The sequence below is a fragment of the Xyrauchen texanus genome, chromosome 4, assembly GCF_025860055.1.
Source record: "Xyrauchen texanus isolate HMW12.3.18 chromosome 4, RBS_HiC_50CHRs, whole genome shotgun sequence".
In the NCBI taxonomy this organism is placed as follows: Eukaryota; Metazoa; Chordata; class Actinopteri; order Cypriniformes; family Catostomidae; genus Xyrauchen; species Xyrauchen texanus.
In genome coordinates this window covers 15,519,011-15,539,900 of record NC_068279.1, presented here as the reverse complement: position 1 = coordinate 15,539,900, position 20,890 = coordinate 15,519,011, and the positions used below count along the sequence as shown (strand labels likewise).

Here is a 20,890-nt window from a genome sequence, read left to right as displayed (position 1 = left end):
AAATATATTGAGTTGTTCATTTTCCAGGAAGGGTGCGGTTAGAGGAACATCATTGTGTTTGCTAATCTTATCTTAACTCAATAAAAAAACTGTCCAGCCAGTGTTTATAAAGACCAAAAATCTTTTCGACAAGCACTTGGGAAAGGTTTTATTCGGGGTGAATTGTATCCATTGCTGTAGTGATTAGAGAAGTTACACTTGTTACATTTACCTTCAGGAGTAACACACATCTCAAAGCATGTGTACTGGAAAATGTGCCCTGTGCGTCGGGGGAAGTCTGTACCCGTTAGCGCTCATCTCCATAATCTGCAATATTATTCTATTCTTTCCTGGCTGGGATGTTAAGTACTCTCAGAATGGGCAACTTACTGAGGAGGTCAAATACATGGGAGGACTGATTGGAGGGGGGATAATGGTGAGTTGAAATATGTTTTTAATTGTAATGTAAATTTAAAAATGACAAATATTCTATTTAAAAATGATATATAAAGATCCCATAGCCTATTTATCTTTAGACAGGCCTAAAGTTTACTCAGTTTCCTGTTTTTTTTACAGCGAATATGGTGTGGGCGGTGGAATATATATTTTTTTATAAGAATCCCAATAGCCAAAATAGAGTTTTTAGGCAGCGCTAGTCTTAAGGAATCACAGAATGGGATTTCCTAATAATCTATAATAAGGGAGTCAAACACATTTTAAAGCTGTGACATGAATCAAACGTGATTAGTGACCTTTAAACAAAAAATGTTCAATAATTTCATGATGTATTTGAGTTAAAATGTATCTAATTGCAACATGATAAAAAAATATTTCTCATAAGTCTTTCTCTCCAGGTGTTGATTCCAGCATTTCATATCCACCTAACTGGAAAGCAAGGTTGCTGTGGTAATCGCTGTGGAGTGAGTTCCAACCCTGTCGCAAAAATATATATATATTTGGTTTGCAGTATAAAAATATCCATGATTCTTTAGAAATTCAGTTTTGAAAGGCCTTGTTTAGTGTGTTTTTAGAGGGCAGATTGGCTTGTGCATGAGTACTGATTTTTTCTTCTTCTCCATCTTCTAAATAGTTTAAGATATATGGAAATATCTGCTGAGAGATACAAATATAAAGTTTGATATTCAGAGTGGTCAAATCAATTGTATTATTTGTAATATTGGTGTACAGAGAGACATAAAGGCACTTCACCACTGTTTGCTGACCAGTGCTTTCTTGTGTCTAATTCATTGTTTTGTTTCTGATTCAGAAAGTTGGAAGTTATGTTGCTATGAGCAGAAACTTTTTACAGAACAAAAACATAAACATATTTAGAATGTAACCATTTATGTGCCATGTATATCTGTAGTGTACTTTAAATGGTTATGAATGGACTGAGAATGCAGCTCCTTGAGCTTACACAAGCACTTATCTGTTGTGGAAAAAGGACATATTTGACTCATATCTGACATGTGGTTAGAAAAATTAGCTTTTGCTTTTTCCAGTAACCTTAACACTCTTACAGGAATTACAACTGAAAAAAATTGAAAAACATAATTACTTGGGACTGTAAGTAACGAAAAATTGTAACAGAAAAAGGGATTTATTTTTCAGCCGTGTTCATTAGACTGACTCCACAAAAAGACACACTCGCATAAGACAAATATGGAAAAGTGTGATTTCAGAATCATTCTTGAGACATCTTTGAAATAAAATCTCCACATATTTTTGCCTCTCTTGGTATTTCCTTTTCCCACAATGCATTTTCTTTTTCAGATGCTCCTGTCCATTTTATTTGCAGCAGTGGGTGTTGCTGGTGCTCTTTATAGTTTCATAGTGGCACTGCTGGGCCTTATCAATGGGCCGTACTGTAAACAAGGCTATATTTTATGGGGAACTCCATTTAAAGACAGGTAAAAGAGATACCTCTGCAATTTACATAATATACTGACACTTTTTTATTTGCATTAAATCTCTACTTTTGTGTCTTTTCTCTATATCTGTCAGAGACGACAGCTACCTTAAGCACCGTGAATGGTGGAAAATATGCACTGAGCCAGAAAATGTGGTGGAGTTTAATGTGGGCCTGTTCTCAACATTGTTGGTGGCCAGTGGCCTGCAGCTCATCCTCTGTGCTGTACAGATGATCAATGGCCTCTTCGGGTGCCTCTGTGGAACCTGCAAGGAAAAGGGGGTAAGAAACACTGATAGAGACGGAGGTGCAAAAACCATATATGCAAGATATGCAAAGCATAGGGGCGCCATGGCAAGAAGAACAATAATGGGGAAAGAGGGCAACCCTGCCATGTGCCCCTATCCAGAGTAAAGTAATCTGAAATTAATCCATTTGTTTGTACCGCCACTACCAGGTGTCTATAAAGTAATTTATAATCCAATAAAAGTACTCCCAAACCCGTACATTTCCAAAATCTTAAAAAGATAATCCCATTCTATCATATCAAACGCCTTTTTGGCATCAAGTGAGTTGGCAGCGACCAGAGTCCGATCATTCACCACTGACCACATGATATTGATCATAAGAGCTATGGCCCCGAATATATCCCACCTGATCTATATGTATAAGAGATGTCATAACTTTACTTAATCGGTTAGCCAAAATGTTTGACAATATTTTTACATCTAGCTGGATCAGGGAAATTGGATGGAAACTCTTACACTCACTTGGCTATTTGTGCTTTTTAAGAATCAGACTGATCCAGGTTTGTGTCATGGTTGGCGGAAGCTTTCCATTCTTTAATGATTCCATATAAACTGTAGTATAAGGCCTAAAAACTCCGCTGCAAAGCCATCTGGGCCCCTGAGCCTTGCATGTAGGCAAGGCTTTAATTACCTCGCCAAGCTCCTCCAAGGTTATCTCAGAATCAAGAGAATTGTTTTGCTCATTCATCAGTTTAGGGAGTTCTAATGGTTCCACAAAGTTTCTAATATCTTCAGTAGATGAAGACGTGGAACTATAGAGATCAAGATAGAATACTTTAAATGCATTATTAATATCAATGGCTGAGGTAAAAATTTCACCACCAGCAGATTTCAGATTGCTTTATATACAGTATCTAGCCAAAAGCTTCCCTGCTTTGTCCCCCAACTCAAAAGTATGACGGTCTTGACCTGAATAGCCAAAACTCCACCTTCTGCAACAAAATAGTATTATATCTTTATTTCAATCAGGTCAATTCTCTGAGGCCATCAGGTGTCATTCAGTGCTTCAGCTCTGCCTTGGCACTTTTAATATTCCCTTCATGCTCCATGAGTTCTCGTGCTTTGGATTTTTTGGTGAATGAGGCATACTGTATGATCCGACCCCTAAGAATCACCTTAAGTGCCTCCCAAGCCACGCCCACAGAGGATACTGAGGACCAGTTGGTCTCCCTATAAACATTCATTTCAACCTTTAATATTTGTTGGAATTCAGTATTTTGCAAAAGGGATACATTAAAGTGCCAACTAGGTACGATAACCGTCTGGCCCTTAAAGGAGTGAACACAGAAGGGTTCATTAATTGAAACTTCAAACCATTTATTTTAATTGAAGTATGTGTAAAAAATTTCTCTTTTGAAAATAAATAAAATAAATAGAAGAAATAAGAAAGCTAACAGAATAATAATAATAAACTGAATTAAAAATATGAAGAATAGCATGTAACTATAACATGTTATTGTAAAGGTATTCAATGGAAAGGAGGAGGCGAGAACATATAAAATATAAAATGAGGTCTAATAGATTCTACTTTTAGATTATATCATTTGAAAAAAATAAAATTGTGTCAAAATATACTTGAGTATACGAGATATATAGGAGTATAATTTTACTCATGTAAAATCGTGAAACAATTTTGTTAAGGTGATTATGCATAATGAAAAGTTTCACTAGAATTGAAATGGGTCACATCAGTTTTTAGGTCTACACTCCTCAATATCGAGGGAAGCCCGGTTGTTGAACACGCGTGCCAGAGAGCAGCAGAGCTGATCATTAGCGCGAGCTGGTTCCGTGCGAAAGTGCAGATGAGAAGCCTTTAGCTGATTGCAAGATTATAATTAAATCTGCCTTGGTAGTCCTAAATAGACTAATCACTTGGGCGGCTGCCAAAATACAGTGCATCCGGAAAGTATCCACAGCGCTTCAATTTTTTCACATTTTGTTATGTTACAGCCTTATTCCAAAATGGATAAAATTCATAATTGTCCTCAAAATTCTACAAACAATACCCCATAATGACATTGGCACACCTATTTTTGGGCAGTTTCTCCCATTCTTCTTTGCAGGATCTCTCAAGCTCCATCAGGTTGGATGGGGTGCGTCGGTGCACAACCATTTTCAGATCTCTCCAGAGATGTCCAATCAGGTTCAAGTCTGGGCTCTGGCTGGGCCACTCAAGGACATTCACAGAGTTGTCCAGTAGCCACTCCTTTGTTACCTTGGCTGTGTGCTTAGGGTTGTTGTCCTGCTGGAAGATGAAACTTCGCCCCAGTCTGAGGTCCAGAGCGCTCTGGAGCAGGTTTTCATAAAGGATGTCTCTGTACATTGCTGCATTCATCTTTCCCTCGATCCTGACTAGTCTCCCAGTTCCTGCTGCTTAAAAACATCCCCACAGCATGATGCTGCCACCACCATGCTTCACTGTAGGGATGGTAATGGCCAGGTGATGAGCCGTGCATGGTTTCCTCCAGACATGACGCTTGCCATTCAGGCCAAAGAGTTCAATCTTTGTTTCATCAGACCAGAGAATTTTGTTTCTAATGTCCGAGAGTCCTTCAGGTGCCTTTTGGCAAACTGCAGGCGGGCTGTCATGTGCCTTTTACTGAGGAGTGGCTTCTGTCTGGCCAATCTACCATACAGGCCTGATTGGTGGAGTGCTGCAGAGCACCAGTTCTTCTGGAAGGTTCTTCTCTCTCCACAGAGAAATGCTGGAGCTCTGTCAGTGTGACCATCGGGTTCTTGGTCACTTCCCTGAGTAAGGCCCTTCTCCCCGATCGCTCAGTTTGGCCAGGTGGCCAGCTCTAGGAAGAATCCTGGTGGTTCCAAACTTCCTCCATTTACGGATGGAGGCCACTGTGCTCACTGGACCTTCAATGCTGTAAAAAATGTCTGTACCCCGATACAGAGATCCTGTCTCAGAGGTCTACAGAAAATTCCTTTTACTTCATGGCTTGGTTTGTGCTCTGACATGCACTGTTAACTGTCTGACCTTATATAGACAGGTGTGTGCCTTTCCAAATCATGTCCAATCAGCTGAATTTACCACAGGTGGACACCAATCAAGTTTAGAAACATCTCAAGGATGATCAGTGGGAACAGGATGCACCTGAGCTCAATTTTGAGTGTCATTGCAAAGGCTGTGAATACTTGCGTACATGTGATTTTTCAGTTTTTAATTTTTAATAAATGTGCAAAGATTTCAAACAAACTACTTTCACGTTGTCATTATGGGGTATTGTTTGTAGAATTTTGAGGAAAATAATTAATTTAATCCATTTTGGAATAAGGCTGTAACATAACAAAATGTGGAAAAAGTGAAGCGCTGTGAATACTTTCCGGATGCACTGTATCTTCAATGGGAGAACCATGGCATTAGTCTTTCCCTGCTGTCCATGACCCAGTCCGAATAAACCTGCGACCCACCAGTTGAGAAGCATTGCTTTAACTCATACACACGCTCACTTATGTCAGTCCCCCTCGCCTCGTTTCTCTCTGACATTTTCTCCACTGCATGTGTGTGTGTGGCACAAGTTGATGAGTCTGACAGGCAGACAAGGAGGAAAGGAGAGGCACACGTGCAGGTGAGATACTCTCTCTGGTTGCATTATTTTCTCAATACTGTAGATAAGCAAATGTACATGGTAAAATAACCGTCAATTTTCATACTGTGGTATACCTTGAAATCGGTATACCGCTGCAACCCTAGTGCCAACTACATGATTTATTTTTCTCCGTATGTGGCAACATCTCTAAACTCAGCAGGGCGTGATCTGAGACCAAGATATTTCCAACTGAGCAGTCAACAACAGATGAAATGAGGGACTTGGATATAAAAATATCTATTCTAGAATAAATCTTACGGACTGATGAAAAGCATGTCTAGTCCCTACCAGATGGGTTCAAAAGTCTCCAGATATCTGTTAGACCAAGATTTTTACACATCCTGTGAAGCGTCAATTTTGCTCTAGATGGCTTGCACACTTTTGCTTCACTCTGATCAATGACTGAACCATCAATACATTAAAGTCTCCTCACAATATTATATCATGAGGGGTGACAGCGGCTTGCAACATCCCAAGATCTATAAAAAAGCCATGATCATCAGCATTAGGCATGTAAATATTAGCCAAAATCAACCTTTGCCCATGAATTTCTGCTAAAACAATAATTACTCTTCTTAATTTATCTTTACTATGTTTGAGACATTTGAATTGTAGATGTTTACTTATCAATGTAATGACTCCCCTGCTCTTACTTGAGCCAGCACTAATAAAAACATGTCCACCCCATATCTTCCCAAATTTTTCAGCTTCCTGCGGGGAAAGATACGTTTCTTGAAGAAACACTATATCATATTTCTTACGTTTAAGAAAAGAAAAAAACCTTCCTTCTTTTCATGGGATGTCCCAACCCATTCACATTCCACGTGGAGAGAGACAATTCACTCATACTAACATTTAAAAAATTTTACATATTAGAAAAATAGATTGTGTGTCAAAAACAAAATTATAAAGACCACATTGCACGACAGCGCCGACCATCCCTCTAAACTCAAATAGTCCATGTATGCCTACGAGAGCCCCGTGACAACTTTGCTGTCGGATTGCTCAAGTCCAGTGTTTCTATACAAATTTTGTGAGACAGAATTACATAAAAGAAAATCTATAAAACAAATTCCAGCCAATTGGCAGGATAAAAACAAAGAACGTGTAGATTCATCCAGATAACTGTCCCAAATATACAATACATATACAATACAATATAAATTAACTGTGATTGTACTATAAGCCATCTATATTAAATGTGATTGTTTATATTAAATGTGATTGTACTATTAGCTATCTATATTAAATGTGATTGTTTATATTAAATGTGATTGTACTATTAGCTATCTATATTAACTGAGATTTTATTATTAGTTATCTATATTAACTGAGATTGTATTTTTTACTATTTAGCATTGTCTTACATTTTATTCCATGTTTTATCTTTCAGACTCTGTAAACAGTCACTACTCCTAGTGTCCAGGATATCATAATTCTATCATCCTGCCTCACTATCAGCTAACCCGTGTGCTCTTGAGGAGAGATGAAGTAGTAAATGAATATTGCAATCAGCCAACTGTTTTCATGCTCCAAATCTTTCAACTTTGAACATTTTGATAAAAGTTTTTGGTACTGCCTACATATTTAGTCTCACCTATTGCTGTGTACTGCTAATGTTTAAGCTTAATACTGCAGTTTTTAATACCCATGTATAGTGGCTCACAGAGTGAATAATATTGTGTAAGAAAATAGCTTCAATTAATTATATAAATGTAGCCATTCTTTTTATATTCATCTCTGAGTGTTGTTCTCAAAACATATTTTTTATGGTTCAGAAATGAAGTAAAAACATAGCAAAAACAAAGATGTGTAGTTTTCGTCAGATTTTAATTCACAAATTGATTCTCCACTGTTGTGTCATGTTAATTCAAAATACATTTTTAAAAAGTAAGATAAGTCAAATATGCAAACGTAAAAAATAAAAATAATGGTTTTACAAAGTTATTCTTTTTTTTCTTTTTACGGTGGGGATTCTTTTCAATTGAGAAAAAAGCATGATACAAGATTCCATTCCATTGCTGAATGAAATGGCAGAACATTTACAGCCAATAAAATATTGTATATGATGATTTGCCTTAAAATTTCATACTGCTTATGTCCTCAGTATATTACAGTTGTAGGGTCTGTCTACAGTTGGCAGAAAGATTGAATGTAACAAGCACATGCTCACACACAGGGTTGGGAGGGTTACTTTTGAAATGTATTCCACTACAGGTTACAGAAAACATGATGTAAAATTTAATTAGTAAAGTATTATGTTAGGTTACTCAAGGTCAGTAACGTATTTTAAATACTTTGGATTAGTTTTAGATTTTTGTAACTTGTTTTGACTATAATAACTGCCAATAAAAGACAAAATACACGTTAAAAATACATTCACTGAAAAACCTAAATATCTTATGCAGTGTTTGATCTTGTTTTAAGGATTTTTTACAGGAAAACAAAACACAAATGATCAAGAATAAGATTTTTGCCCAAATATCAAAGGTCTTGGTAGAGCGGAGGAGGGCGGGGCCGGAATAATGCACGCCCGGACCCCGATCAGCCTGATGAGGTGAGCGAGGGGATGAGGGATAAAGGTGACCGGAGGCTACAGTTTGAGGCAGAGAGAGAACTATGGCAGCTGCCCTGTATGTGTTTATGTTTAAGTTTATCATTAAACTTTATTTATATTGTCAAACCGGTTCTCACCTTCTCCTTTCCCTTATAACCCCGTTACAGTTTTACTAGAATAAAATCAACTATGATCCAACGTGAATTTTCTTGATAAAAAAATATGATCGTGCCTGGTAACATGTTCTTTTAAAATGGCTAGAAATAGCATTTTAGATTAGCGTAAAGCTGACAATTTACACAAGGTTTAGTTCTATTTCTTCTGCTCCAAAATTACTTCAAACTTAATTCTCTGTCTGCTCGTATGAATGTAACGCATCATAAGAAAGAGTTTCACCGCTGTTCAAATGCACTTTGGATCACAACACTTATATGTATAAATGTTTTCCATCTGAAAGGACTAAATATTAAATTAATCAAATTACAATAAAATGCAAAGTAATCTCTTCAGTAATCTAAATACTTTTTTGAATGTAACTATTCTAATTACCAATGGTTTTAATTGTAACTGTAGTGGAATATAGTTACTTATATTTTGTAATTTAAATACGTATTCCCACTACATGTATTCCGTTACTCCCCAATCCTGCTCACACATCCATTTATGAACATATTTAAAACAAAGTTAAAGAAATACATTTGAAAAAAATAAGGCATTCCCACCTTTCTGAAATACTGTATGATCAAATACACACATATAATGCTTATCCTGATAATATACTGACAGCACAATATGAGTAAAACATTAAAAACTGTATTTTCAAAACCACTGAACTGTGTTTTTTGTTCCTTTTGTCTGTTAGTGTTTTAGGGAGCAGCATAGCATTTAGCTGCATAGTTGTTTACACCACTGTACTTTTGAAATTTGGGAAACTGGTCATTATACTGAGGTAGACTAAAAACTGAGCACAAGTAGATTATGCCATTCTAAATTCAAATCGTCATGATGAAAGAATGACAAAACCAGGACAATGGAGATAATGTGTGAATTAGCCCATTAAGTTCTGTTAATACTGAGAATAGTTCAAATAATATCAAGTCACTAGACTCTCTGACCAAGATGTTTTAAGAACACCCAGAAAAGGGGGGCCTGGGTAGCTCAGCGAGTATTGACGCTGACTATCACCACTGGAGTTGTGAGTTGGATTCCAGGGTGTGCTGAGTGACCCAGCCAGGTCTCCTAAGCAACCAAATTGGCCCGGTTGCTAGGGAGGGTAGAGTCACACAGGGTATCCTCCTTGTTGTCACGATTAGTGGTTCTTGCTCTCAATGGGGCATGTGGCAAGTTGTGCATGGGTAGCATGAGCCTCCACATGCTGGGAGTCTACGCGGTGTCATGCACAACGAGCCAGGCAATAAGATGCGTGGAGTGACGGTCTCAGAAGTGAAGGCAACTGAGACTTGTCCTCCGTCACCCAGATTGAGGTGAGTAACCGCACCACCATGAGGACCAACTAAGTAGTGGGACTTGGGCATTTAAAATTGAGGAGAAAAGGGGATAAAAAGAAAGAGAGAAAAAAGTACACTCAGAAATGATCTAAAAATAAAAAAGCATCATTATAACAATCTGTGTTAGGTATTGCATATGATTATTTATTATTATTATTGCATGTTTGAGTAAGTAAGGGCTAACCATGTTGAGTTAGTAAAAATTAAAATATTAAGGACCAAACAAGAGAAAATATTGTGCAAGGTGTCAGCTGTCAAAACTGTGCCAGCATGAATTTACGGCTGGCTTCATAACCTAAGAAGAGGGCACCGTTGGCTGGAAACGTTCGAATCATTGTGGGAGTGAGACCAGAATATAAAGCCCTTATACCTGCAAGGCAAAAAGAAAAAATAAGATGAAAAGAAAGAAAAATGGCACATTAGTGAGTTAGAGGAGTATCCTTTTGCAAACAGCTATTTTTGTTATTTAGTTTCAACAGTCTAAATACTTAAACAAATAATTCTAACTGATTATGTTAATATTTAACACAGTAAAACCTCACCTTCTGTTCTGAAGATGTGCATAAAGGTCTTGAAGAAGCCAGCCTGCCTGCCTGTCATTGACATGACCTGTATTCTGGATTTAACACAATCCATGGGGTACACGACAAGCCAGAGACAAGCTCCCCCAAAACCCCCACTGAACACAATGGGGGCTACACCTAAAAAACAGACAAAAGAACTAAATCAAAGTTGCAACTAATGAACCTGGAAATCTGAGAATATGTGCAGAGCACATTATATATACACAGTATATAAGCAGACTCAAACATGCAGGAAACGTCATCATGTTTTTTTTTGTTGTTTTTTTTTACATTTCAATCTAAAGTTTTGTAAACAGATCCTATTAGCTCAGTAATGTCCAAAAGCAGATAAAGAGATGGCTTTCCATCTCCACCCACTATGCTTTAATTCTTCTGTGGTAAAATCTGTTAGCGCTTTCCACTGAGCAAACAAAAACAACCAGCTGTCTTCCTACAATTAAAACAAAGAGCTCATTGTTTGCTGTGCTGAATGATTTTACAGGTATCAAATGTTTGACTTCATCCTTATAACTGACTCATTACATAAGGGCACCAACTCCTTAAGTACACCAGAAAAACACCAGACCAATCAATAAATGAGAAACCAAATATGGTAATAGTCCTTTTAAAGATAGAATTTAGAAACTGTAGTATGACGGTGCTTTCATACCTAAGTCATCCTTGTCGCAGTGCATGTACTGAGCGAAGAGAGATCGACACAGCTCATACGCTCCAAAGAAACAGAAATATCCAGGCACCTCACGGGCAATGGTGGTAGTTAAACCCAGGAAGAACCCTGCAGGACCATCATTGTGCATGATGGACTTCATAACTGACCAAACTGTGCTGAAAAATACAGACAGACACAATGTAATTAGACAACAGCCTGACATATAATAGCTCCAACAACACGTTCATTAAACTGTGCGGAAAAGCTGCAATATTTAAAGGTGCACTAAGTATTTATTATTTTGTATGTTGCTGTGGTCCTGGACTTGTGCTGGCACCTATTGGCATGGATGCAGTATCACGCAGAAGCAAAATTGTTCAGTTACTGTTGCCATTGAAATTGAAGAAATGCTCAATTCACAGTCAGTCATGATTAATATATTCAATAATAGAACAAAAGTGTCCAATAATAGAGGGGTTACTGAGATAAAGTGAGTTGCATTTGGCTGGTCATATGATCTCAACTTGTCATCCCCATGAAGCGACCATCTCCATGTAAACAGCTTTTATTAGACTAATGATAAGACTGGAGTCATCGTCTCAAGTGCATCCAGAAAGTATTCACAGCGCTTCACTTTTTCCACATTTTGTTGTGTTACAGCCTTATTCCATAATTGACTAAATTCATTATTTTCCTCAAAATTCTACAAAGAATACCCCATAATGTCAACGTGAAATAAGTTTGTTTGAAATCTTTGTAAATTTATTAAAAATAAAAAACGAAATAAAAATCACATGTACATGTACATAAGTATTCACAGCCTTTGCCATGACACTCAAAATTGAGCTCAGGTGCATCCTGTTTCCAATTATCATCCTTAAGATGTTTCTACAACTTGATTGGAGTCCACCTGTGGTAAATTAAGTTGATTGGACATGATTAGGAAAGGCACACACCTGTCTTTATAAGGTCCCACAGTTAACATTGCATGTCAGAGCACAAACCAAGCCATGAAGTCCAAGGAATTGTCTTTAGACCTCTGAGACAGGATTGTATCGAGGCACAGATCTGGGGAAGGGTACAGAACTTTTGATCCAAGATGGTGGCACAGTAGCATGCAGCGGCCACTCCGGATCCAAAATGGTGCTATTTTTGTCACTTAGCCTGACTTTTATGGCACAAGGACATCGGAGAAACCGGTGTTCGTGTCTACCATCGCCAGACACTGCTAAAATATAAGATTCATGCAACAACCAAGCTGCATGATGATCTGCAGGAGAAGCTACGCAAACTCGGCTTGCTGCAGAGACCAGGCCTCCAGTCCATGGCCGGTGGAGGGAACGTCGTAAGCGGTGTGTGAGGAAGCGAAAGCGCGGCAAGAGGGCAGGGGTCCATGCTAGGCTAAAAACAAACCCTAGCTGGCCGGCTCTCCCATCTATCCTGCTCTCAAATGTTTGCTCCCTGGACAATTAACTGGACTACATCCGACTCCAGCAGACTACGCAGCGTGAGCTTAGAGACTGCTGCGTCTTTGTTTACATGGAGACGTGGCTCAGCGACAGAGTTCCGGACGCCGCCATTCAGCAAGACGGGCTTGCCTCATTTCGTGCCGACAGAAATGCAGCTCTGTGCGGTAAGACTCGCGGTGGCTTGTGTGTTTACATCAACACGGAATGATGCAATAACTCTACGCTAGTCTCTAGTTACTGTTCATCGCTGTTGGAGCTTGTGACTGTTAGATGCAGACCTTTTTATTTACCACAGGAATTCACCACTGTTATTATAACTGGAGTTTACATTCCTCCCAGCGCTAATGCTAAGGAAGCGCTCGGTGAACTGTATGGGGCTATTAGTGAACTGCAGAATGCTCACCCTGACGGACTGTTTATTGTCGCCGGAGATTTCAACCATGCTCCCTAAATTCCATCAGTATGTGGACTTTGCAACGAGACAGGAGAACACACTTGATCTTGTTTACACAACATCCCAGGCACGTACCGGGTGGAGCCCCGCCCCCACCTCGGCTACTCAGACCACATCTCTGTTATGCTAATTCCAGCATTAAGACTGCTCGTCAGATGCACAAAACCGCTCCAGAAGCAGGAGTGTACTGACTGGCACAGGTTCAGGGAGGCTGCAACATATGGCGACTCTACCAACTTAGAGGAATACACAGCATCAGTGACCAGCTACATCAACAAGTGCATTGATGATGTCACCTTCTCCAAGACCATCACCACACGCTCCAACCAGAAGCAGTGGATGACAGCGGAGGTGCGTGCACTGCTGAGGACCCGAGACTCTAAGAACAGCGAGGGCCAAACTGTCCCAGGACATCAGAGGCAAAGCACACACACGCCCAGAGAATCCAGTCACTTCCTGGACAGCGGAGACATGCGGCGCATATGGCAGGGCATCCAGGCCATCACCAACTACAGGACAACATCAGTTGCCTGTGACAAAGATGCCTCCTTTCCAGATGTGCTGAATGACTTCTACGCTATGTTTGAAGCACAGAACGACGTGGTGGCGAGGAAGACCACCCCTCCTCCCAACGACCAGGTGCTCTGTTTTACCACGGCTGATGTGAGGAAAACACTACATAGAGTCAACCCACGGAAGGCTGCTGGACCAGACAACATTCCTGGCACAGTGCTCAGAGGATGTGCAGACCAGCTGGCAGATGTTCTTACCGACATCTTCAACATCTCTTTGAGCAGCGCCGTCGTTCCAATGTGCTTCAAGGCCACCACCATCGTCCCCATGCCAAAGACGTCTTCAGTGTCCTGCCTCAACGACTATAGTCCCGTCACACTCACCATCATGAAGTGCTTCGAGAGGCTCGTCATGAGGCACATTTAGACCCAGCTGCCCCCCTCACTTGACCCACTGCAGTTTGCGTATCGTCCCAACCGTTCAACATACGACACCATTGCCACCACCCTCCATCTGGCCCTAACCCACCTAGATAAAAAGGACTCATAAGTTTGAATGCTGTTCATAGACTTCAGCTCAGCATTCAACACAATAATTCCTCAGCACCTGATTGGAAAGCTGAACCTGGACACCTCCCTCTCCAACCGGATCCTGGACTTCCTGACTGGGAGACCTCAGTCAGTCCGGGTAGGGAACAGCATCTCCACCACCACCACCACACTGAGCACTGGGCCCCCCCAGGGCTGTGTACTCAGTCCACTGCTGTTCACTCTGCTGACTCACAACTGTACAGCAATGCACAGCTCGAACCACATCATCAAGTTTGTCGATGACACGACCGTGGTGGGTCTCATCAGCAAGAACGATGAGTCAGCATACAGAGAGGAGGTGCAGCGGCTAACGGACTGGTGTAGAGCTCACAACCTGTCTCTGAATGTGGACAAAACAAAAGAGATGGTTGTTGACTTCAGGAGAACACGGAGTGACCGCTCTCCACTGAACTTCGACGGCTCCTCTGTGGAGATCGTCAAGAGCACCAAATTCCTTGGTGTTTACCTGGCGGAGAACCTCAGCTAGTCCCTCAACACCAGCTCTATTACCAAGAAAGCCCAGCAGCATCTCTACTTTCTTCGAAGACTGAGGAAAGCATATCTCCCACCCCCCGTCCTCACTACATTCTATAGAAGGAGCAGCTGCATCACTGCCTGGTTTGGGACTTGCACCGTTTCGGACCACAAAGCCCTGCAGAGGATAGTGAGGACAGCTGAGAAGATCATCGGGGTCTCTCTTCCCTCCATCAAAGACATTTACAAAAAACACTGCATCCGCAAAGCAACCAGCATTGTGGATGACCCCACACACCCCTCACACAAACTCTTCACCCTCCTGCCGTCTGGCAAGACGGGCCCTCACTGCCAGACTGTGTAACAGCTTCTTCCCCCAAGCCATCAGACTCCTCAATACTCAAGAGACTGGACTGACACTGACACACACACAAGTCCTGAGTTGCACTTTAATTATTGTCACTTTATACCTGGCTGCTACCTCTATAACTGCTATGTGCATAGAACACTATCATCACATAGTATGTTATGTTTACAATTGGCATTTTTAGAAACTGTCATCTTTTTGCACTACTGTGTACTGGTCGGCACTGCACTGTCTCTCACTGTGCCTATTGTTCTGTTAATTTTTTGTAATTTATTGTACTGTCCCATACGTTTTTGCACACGTTTGCACGTGCACTTTATATAGGCATGTTATTTAGTGTAGTCTCATGTGGTTCTGTGTTTGCCCTATGTTGTTTTATGTAGCACCATGGTCCTGGAGGAACGTTGTCTCTCTACTCTACTAACTGTATATGGTTGAATGACAATAAAAACAACTTGACTTGAGGAAAATTTCTGCAGCATTGAAGTTCCCAATGAGCACAGTGGCCTCCATCATCCGTAAATGGAGGAAGTTTGGAACCACCAGGACTCTTCCTAGAGCTGGTCGCCTGGCCAAACTGAGAGATCGGGGAGAAGGGCCTTAGTCAGGGAGGTGACCAAGAACCCAATGATCACTCTAACAGAGCTCCAGCATTTTTCTGTGGAGAGAGGAGAACCTTCCAGAAGAACAACCATCTCTGCAGCACTCCACCAATCAGGCCTGTATGGTAGAGTGACCAGACAGAAGCCTGGCCACGAGGGAATGATGAATGCAGCAATGTACAGAGATATCCTTGATGAAAACCTGCTCCAGAGCGCTCTGGACCTCAGACTGGGGCAAAAGTTCATCTTCCAACAGGACAACAACCCTAAGCACACAGCAAAGATAACAAAGGAGTGGCTACTGGACAACTCTGTGAATGTCCTTGAGTGGCCCAGCCAGAGCCCAGACTTGAACCCGATTGAACACCTCTGGAGAGATCTGAAAATGGCTGTGCACCGACGCTCGCCATCCAACCTGATGGAGCTTGAGAGGTCCTGCAATGAAGAATGGGATAAACTGCCCAAAAATAGGTGTGCCAAGCATGTAGCATCATACTAAAAAAAAACCTGAGGCTATAATTGGTGCCAAAGGTGCTTTAACAAAGTATTGAGCAAAATATCAGAATATTATGTAAATGTGATTTTTTTCCCCCCTGTTTTTTATTTTAATAAATTTGCAAAGATTTCAAACAAACATCTTTCACGTTGCAATTATGGGGTATTGTTTGTAGAATTTTTAGGAAAATAATGAATTTAAACCATTTTGAAATAAGGGTGTAACATAACAAAATGTGGAAAAAGTGAAGCGCTGTGGATACTTTCCGGATGCACTGTACATAACTTCAAACATATTTTTCAAAAAAGCTGTTCATTTTCTTGTGTAAAACATATTTAACGATGGAAAAATTGTGTGCATTTAACTGTTGGATAATGGCGAAAAAGAAAATTTTATTTATGACACCTAACCCATTTTAAAATCAATTTAGGTAGAGGCAGCCTACATATCTCAGAGTGGTAAAAGTTGCATGGCCTGGCGCGCCATTTCGCAATCCCACAAACCACTCTACTCCCTATTGTTTCCAGCCACTTCTAAATGGTCTTATCCAATTAAAGGCAAAAGCCTATAAAATATACATTTTTAAAAAGATATGCTCACTGGATAAGTGGAAAGCATCACTGATGTGCTCCTTACTTTTGACTTTTGGCGATCTTGCCCGAGATGGTCATCTCATGCATAGCCTGCAGTCGGCACTTCACCAGTTCAGTGGGACAAAGCACCAGAGAGGAGAAAATAGAAGCCACGGAGCCTGCACATGCTTTCTGCATGTCACTGTACAAAAAGAAACAAATGTATGAAAAAAAAAACCATTAATAACAAACAAACGAGAGCAACAGGCAGCACAGCATTCCACAGACGTGCTTTTGCACTCAAGACAGCTGGACCGATCCAGAGACTATTTAGCCCTAAACAGACCACTGGTATTAAAATGAATGGGAGATTTGTAATGCCCAATTGTTAACAGATGAAGAAAAGGAAGTCCCACTCCACCCTTACAGGTAAAAGAGCCAATCATATTTAGATACAGACATCACCTGTCAACTCAAGAACATGGCCATAATTTTTGGCATGATCTGAGCTAAAGAAGCACAATTAGCGATACCAATGTTGTTAGATTTTACTGCCGATTTAAAATATGTTCTTTGATCATAATGTTGACCAACTATTTTGGAGATTTCAGTCTTTCCCCCTTCAAGTAGATAGGAGCTGTACTTTTATACTGCTTGTTTACATAGAAAATAGCTGCCCAGCCTGCCCTGGAGTGTTCCAAAGATGGCCGCTGAGTGACCTGACTTACCTTGAAAGGGACTTTGACCAAGCAAAACACAATACAATTTTTCAATCCTTCAAATTAATTTTTGTTTTTATCCCAGTTTGGAATGCCCAATTCCCACTACCTAGTGGGTCCTCACCTCAATCCGGGTGGACGAGTCTCAGTTGCCTCCGCTTTTGACAGTCAATCCACACATCTTATCATGTGGCTTGTTGTGCATGACAACGCAGAGATTCCACATGTGGCGGCTCATACTACTCTCCGCGATCCGCACACAACTTACCACGTGAGCTACCCAGGCCCCCCCCTTCAAACAACATTTATCTTGACACAGCATCCTAATAACACAGTGGTTATGACTAGAGATGCTGAAAACCAGTGAAATACAATGCAACCAAAGTGAGACGCTCAAAAAACGTTTGTCTGACACATGAGTACATAGGCCAACCATTAAGAAAATATCAGAATAGAAGTAGGCCAATAGGTTTTATGTTCAATATTATTTAAGAAACAATATTTAAGGCATTTTTCCTGATGTGAATGTAAAAGAGGAGATTTAGAGTAAAAAAAGGATCTGTTTCTCAACCACACCTATCATATTGCTTCCGAAGATATGGATTTAACTACTGGAGTAGTATGGATTATTTCTCTGTTTCCTTTATGTGATTTTTGGAGCTACAAATGTCTGATCACCATTCACTTGCATTGTGAGGACCTACAGAGCTGAGATTTTCTTCTAAAATTTTTGTTTGTGTTCTGCTCAAAAAAGAAAGTCATACACATTTAAATTTTTGGGTGAACTATCCCTTTAATTAATATAGTAACATAATGACAGCCCTGGTTTTTAGAAATCTGAATACATCCTTTAATTTCAGCTGATTTGACCTCCACCATTTCACAACCCCCCTCACCTAAGCACAGTCCCTTTCTCCTGTCCAGAGACGACGCGTACCACATCCTGGCAAAAACCGTAGCACATGAAGAGCACAGAGTTCTCAGCGATGTTAGCCATGAGGGCAGGTGTGGTACCTTGATACAGCCCCCGAAGTCCCACCTGTTTGTATGTCGAGACAAAGCAGTGCACAAAGCCTCTGTACAAAGTGGGGAAGGTCTGCATTTTCACTTTTGCCGTATCCAAGGGTTGACCACTGAACACACAAGCAGTGCCCCCTAAAGGCAAAAGAAGAAGGGAGTGGGAGAACAGAAAGTTATCACAATTATTTTTTTCTCTTGTTTATGAAACACACATAAAGGATTGCAGGAATTATTTCATTACCTTCAATAATCCTAACATTGATTGTTTTGTTTGTGTATTGTTCTTGTAGTTACAAACTTAAATTGGTTGCAATTGGTAATGTAGTTACAAAGCAGTGTGATCCTCAAACTACAGACAGTTTCATGCACTACAAACCTACTACTCCACTTATTAATATCAGATCCAAGCTGGAGACAATAGGTTTCAAATGTCATTGAGAAATATGTGTGGGTGTGCAGTGATGGACTGGCCTTTGGGAGCATGGGGACTTTTCTCGGTTGGCCAGTCGAGCTGGCTGATGTGACTAAATGGTCGCATTTTGCTCCCATATTTTTCCAACCTGTGCAACTACAAAATCGGCCCACTTTTATTTATTAAGCGCTGCATTAAACTACCCGACTTTCTAAACAGCAAGAGGCACTGTGTCATTCACGACTGCACTTGCAGGCTTTTCAATCCACAAATCACCATTACATTGCAGTTAGTAAAACTAACTGTAGAAACTATGGTGTTTTGCCAAGAATATTCTTTTTAAATGTTACTACAGTTATAATAATTCTATGGAATATTGTATATTAGGGAAATACAAGTCACTTTTATTGCAGTTGTTTTTATAGTTTCAACATGGATATTGTTTGTCATTACAAATTCCATAGTTTATGGAATATGCATAATTATTGTATATGTATAATTGTGAATAATTACATCTGGTAAAGAGAAGCATGGTTTTACATGTGATTACCAATATCTTATTAAAATCTCAGTTAAACTCTGGATGCTATGCAAGAAATGTGGTACATTTTCATAAGGGCAACAAAGGAGAATTTAACAAGACCCACATGAATTAAAGACGAAGTTGAGTTTTTCACCTGTGTAAATAGGTTCTGTTCTAATGAAGTTTAATGGAAACATTTAATTCAGTAACTTACAGCCTGTTGAAAAACATATAGCAGTTCCCACTATATATCAAGTCCCACTGTCAGAATGTTTGAACAAAGCCCTGCATACAGTAAATTAGGTGTTTATTTTATTGTTGTTAGTATAGTTAACGGCATTTGCAATTCAATAATCCCCCTTTGGTACAGTGAAACAATCATGGGGGAATGCGGGTTGAATATTTCCATGACTGGTTATTTTGTCCTATTCCAGCCCTGTGTGTGTAGGAACTACTACAGACAATGGTCCAGCCTGTGAAACCACAAGGGTAAGCAAAAACACACAGCTCAAAGGTCAGATAAGGACTGACAAAAGATTTTTTTACAATCCAAATTGTGCTGAATAAGGATACTCGTGGCACCCTGCACTACATTAAAACTCTATTGAGTATGTTTTACAAAATACTGATTCCGAATGTAAAATCAAGCTCATTTGGCAAAGGGCCAAAAACAATCCAAAATGGGTTGTGCTTATACTTTATCAAACTGCTTATCTGACAGAAGAACCTCATATGCAAAAATTATTATAGTGCAAGTACCCAACAGGCCTAATGTGAAGTGAAGTTACCTATAGCGCCAGCAGAGAGGTCTATTATTGCCTGAACTACTGGATGTGGTGCCATGGTGAATGAACCAAATCTTGATTTCAAAGATCTTGATCTGGACTTGATTTAAAGACACAACACCTGTGCAATAAGTAAGAGAAAAGAAAAGAAAGTGATCATGTTTTAAAATGTTGGATCATCATTTTCAGTTCACCTAGCTACATTTGTAGTAGGAGTTTGTAAACTCATACATATCTTACTTATATAATTATGTGAAGTATATAACTAGTGCATTGCACAACACAGTAGAGTTACATCAGCAGGCAGCACTGATCTGCATCTCGAGTTTCACGGAAGAGTTCAAAGTTCACAGCAGCGAATGACGAAAGTCAAGAACTACAATGGCCAACCATGTGGCGATGAGATACTCTCACCAAACCATACTGGTCTAATGTTTGATGTAATTGTTTTTCAAATTATGTGTCTGTCTGTCTGGTTTATCACATAACAAGCTAAAGAAACACACACGCTTACCTTTAATTCACACACGCGATTGTCTTGAGAATGAGTAGCGAGATGGTCATGCTGCCTCTATATTGAAACGGTACATTTGCGAACAGATGCATATACCTCTCTCGTCAATGATCAGAATGCAAGGAAGGATGGAGGTAGGTTGGTTGATAGTGGCGGTACAGGAACAGCGGGAGCCTCCTCACCGCTGAGATAGTAATGAGCTGTGGCGTGTCCATGTCCTGATATAGACGGATTTAAACACATAAAATCACGGACTTGTCCATAAGCCTGGAAAAAGTGGTAAAGGA

General features: G+C 40.1%; 2 protein-coding genes across 2 annotated transcripts; one reads left to right on the top strand and one right to left on the bottom strand.

The window, feature by feature from the left end:
• The first annotated feature begins 118 nt into the window (after positions 1 to 118).
• LOC127636863 (transmembrane 4 L6 family member 4-like) lies at positions 119 to 7,879 on the top strand. Its single transcript, XM_052117643.1, has 5 exons — positions 119 to 415; positions 834 to 899; positions 1,753 to 1,889; positions 1,984 to 2,170; positions 7,189 to 7,879. The coding sequence occupies exons 1-5, from the start codon at positions 239 to 241 to the stop codon at positions 7,195 to 7,197; spliced, it is 576 nt and encodes a 191-aa protein (XP_051973603.1). The 5' UTR covers positions 119 to 238; the 3' UTR covers positions 7,198 to 7,879.
• A 153-nt stretch (positions 7,880 to 8,032) lies between these two features.
• On the bottom strand, positions 8,033 to 20,869 carry LOC127636854 (mitochondrial ornithine transporter 1-like). Its single transcript, XM_052117630.1, has 7 exons — positions 20,604 to 20,869; positions 20,093 to 20,210; positions 18,246 to 18,504; positions 16,695 to 16,832; positions 11,094 to 11,269; positions 10,403 to 10,561; positions 8,033 to 10,230 (listed from the first exon to the last, which is right to left on the bottom strand). Exons 2-7 carry the CDS (start codon positions 20,145 to 20,147, stop codon positions 10,115 to 10,117), a joined length of 903 nt encoding a protein of 300 aa, XP_051973590.1. The 5' UTR covers positions 20,148 to 20,210; positions 20,604 to 20,869; the 3' UTR covers positions 8,033 to 10,114.
• Positions 20,870 to 20,890: the final 21 nt, after the last annotated feature.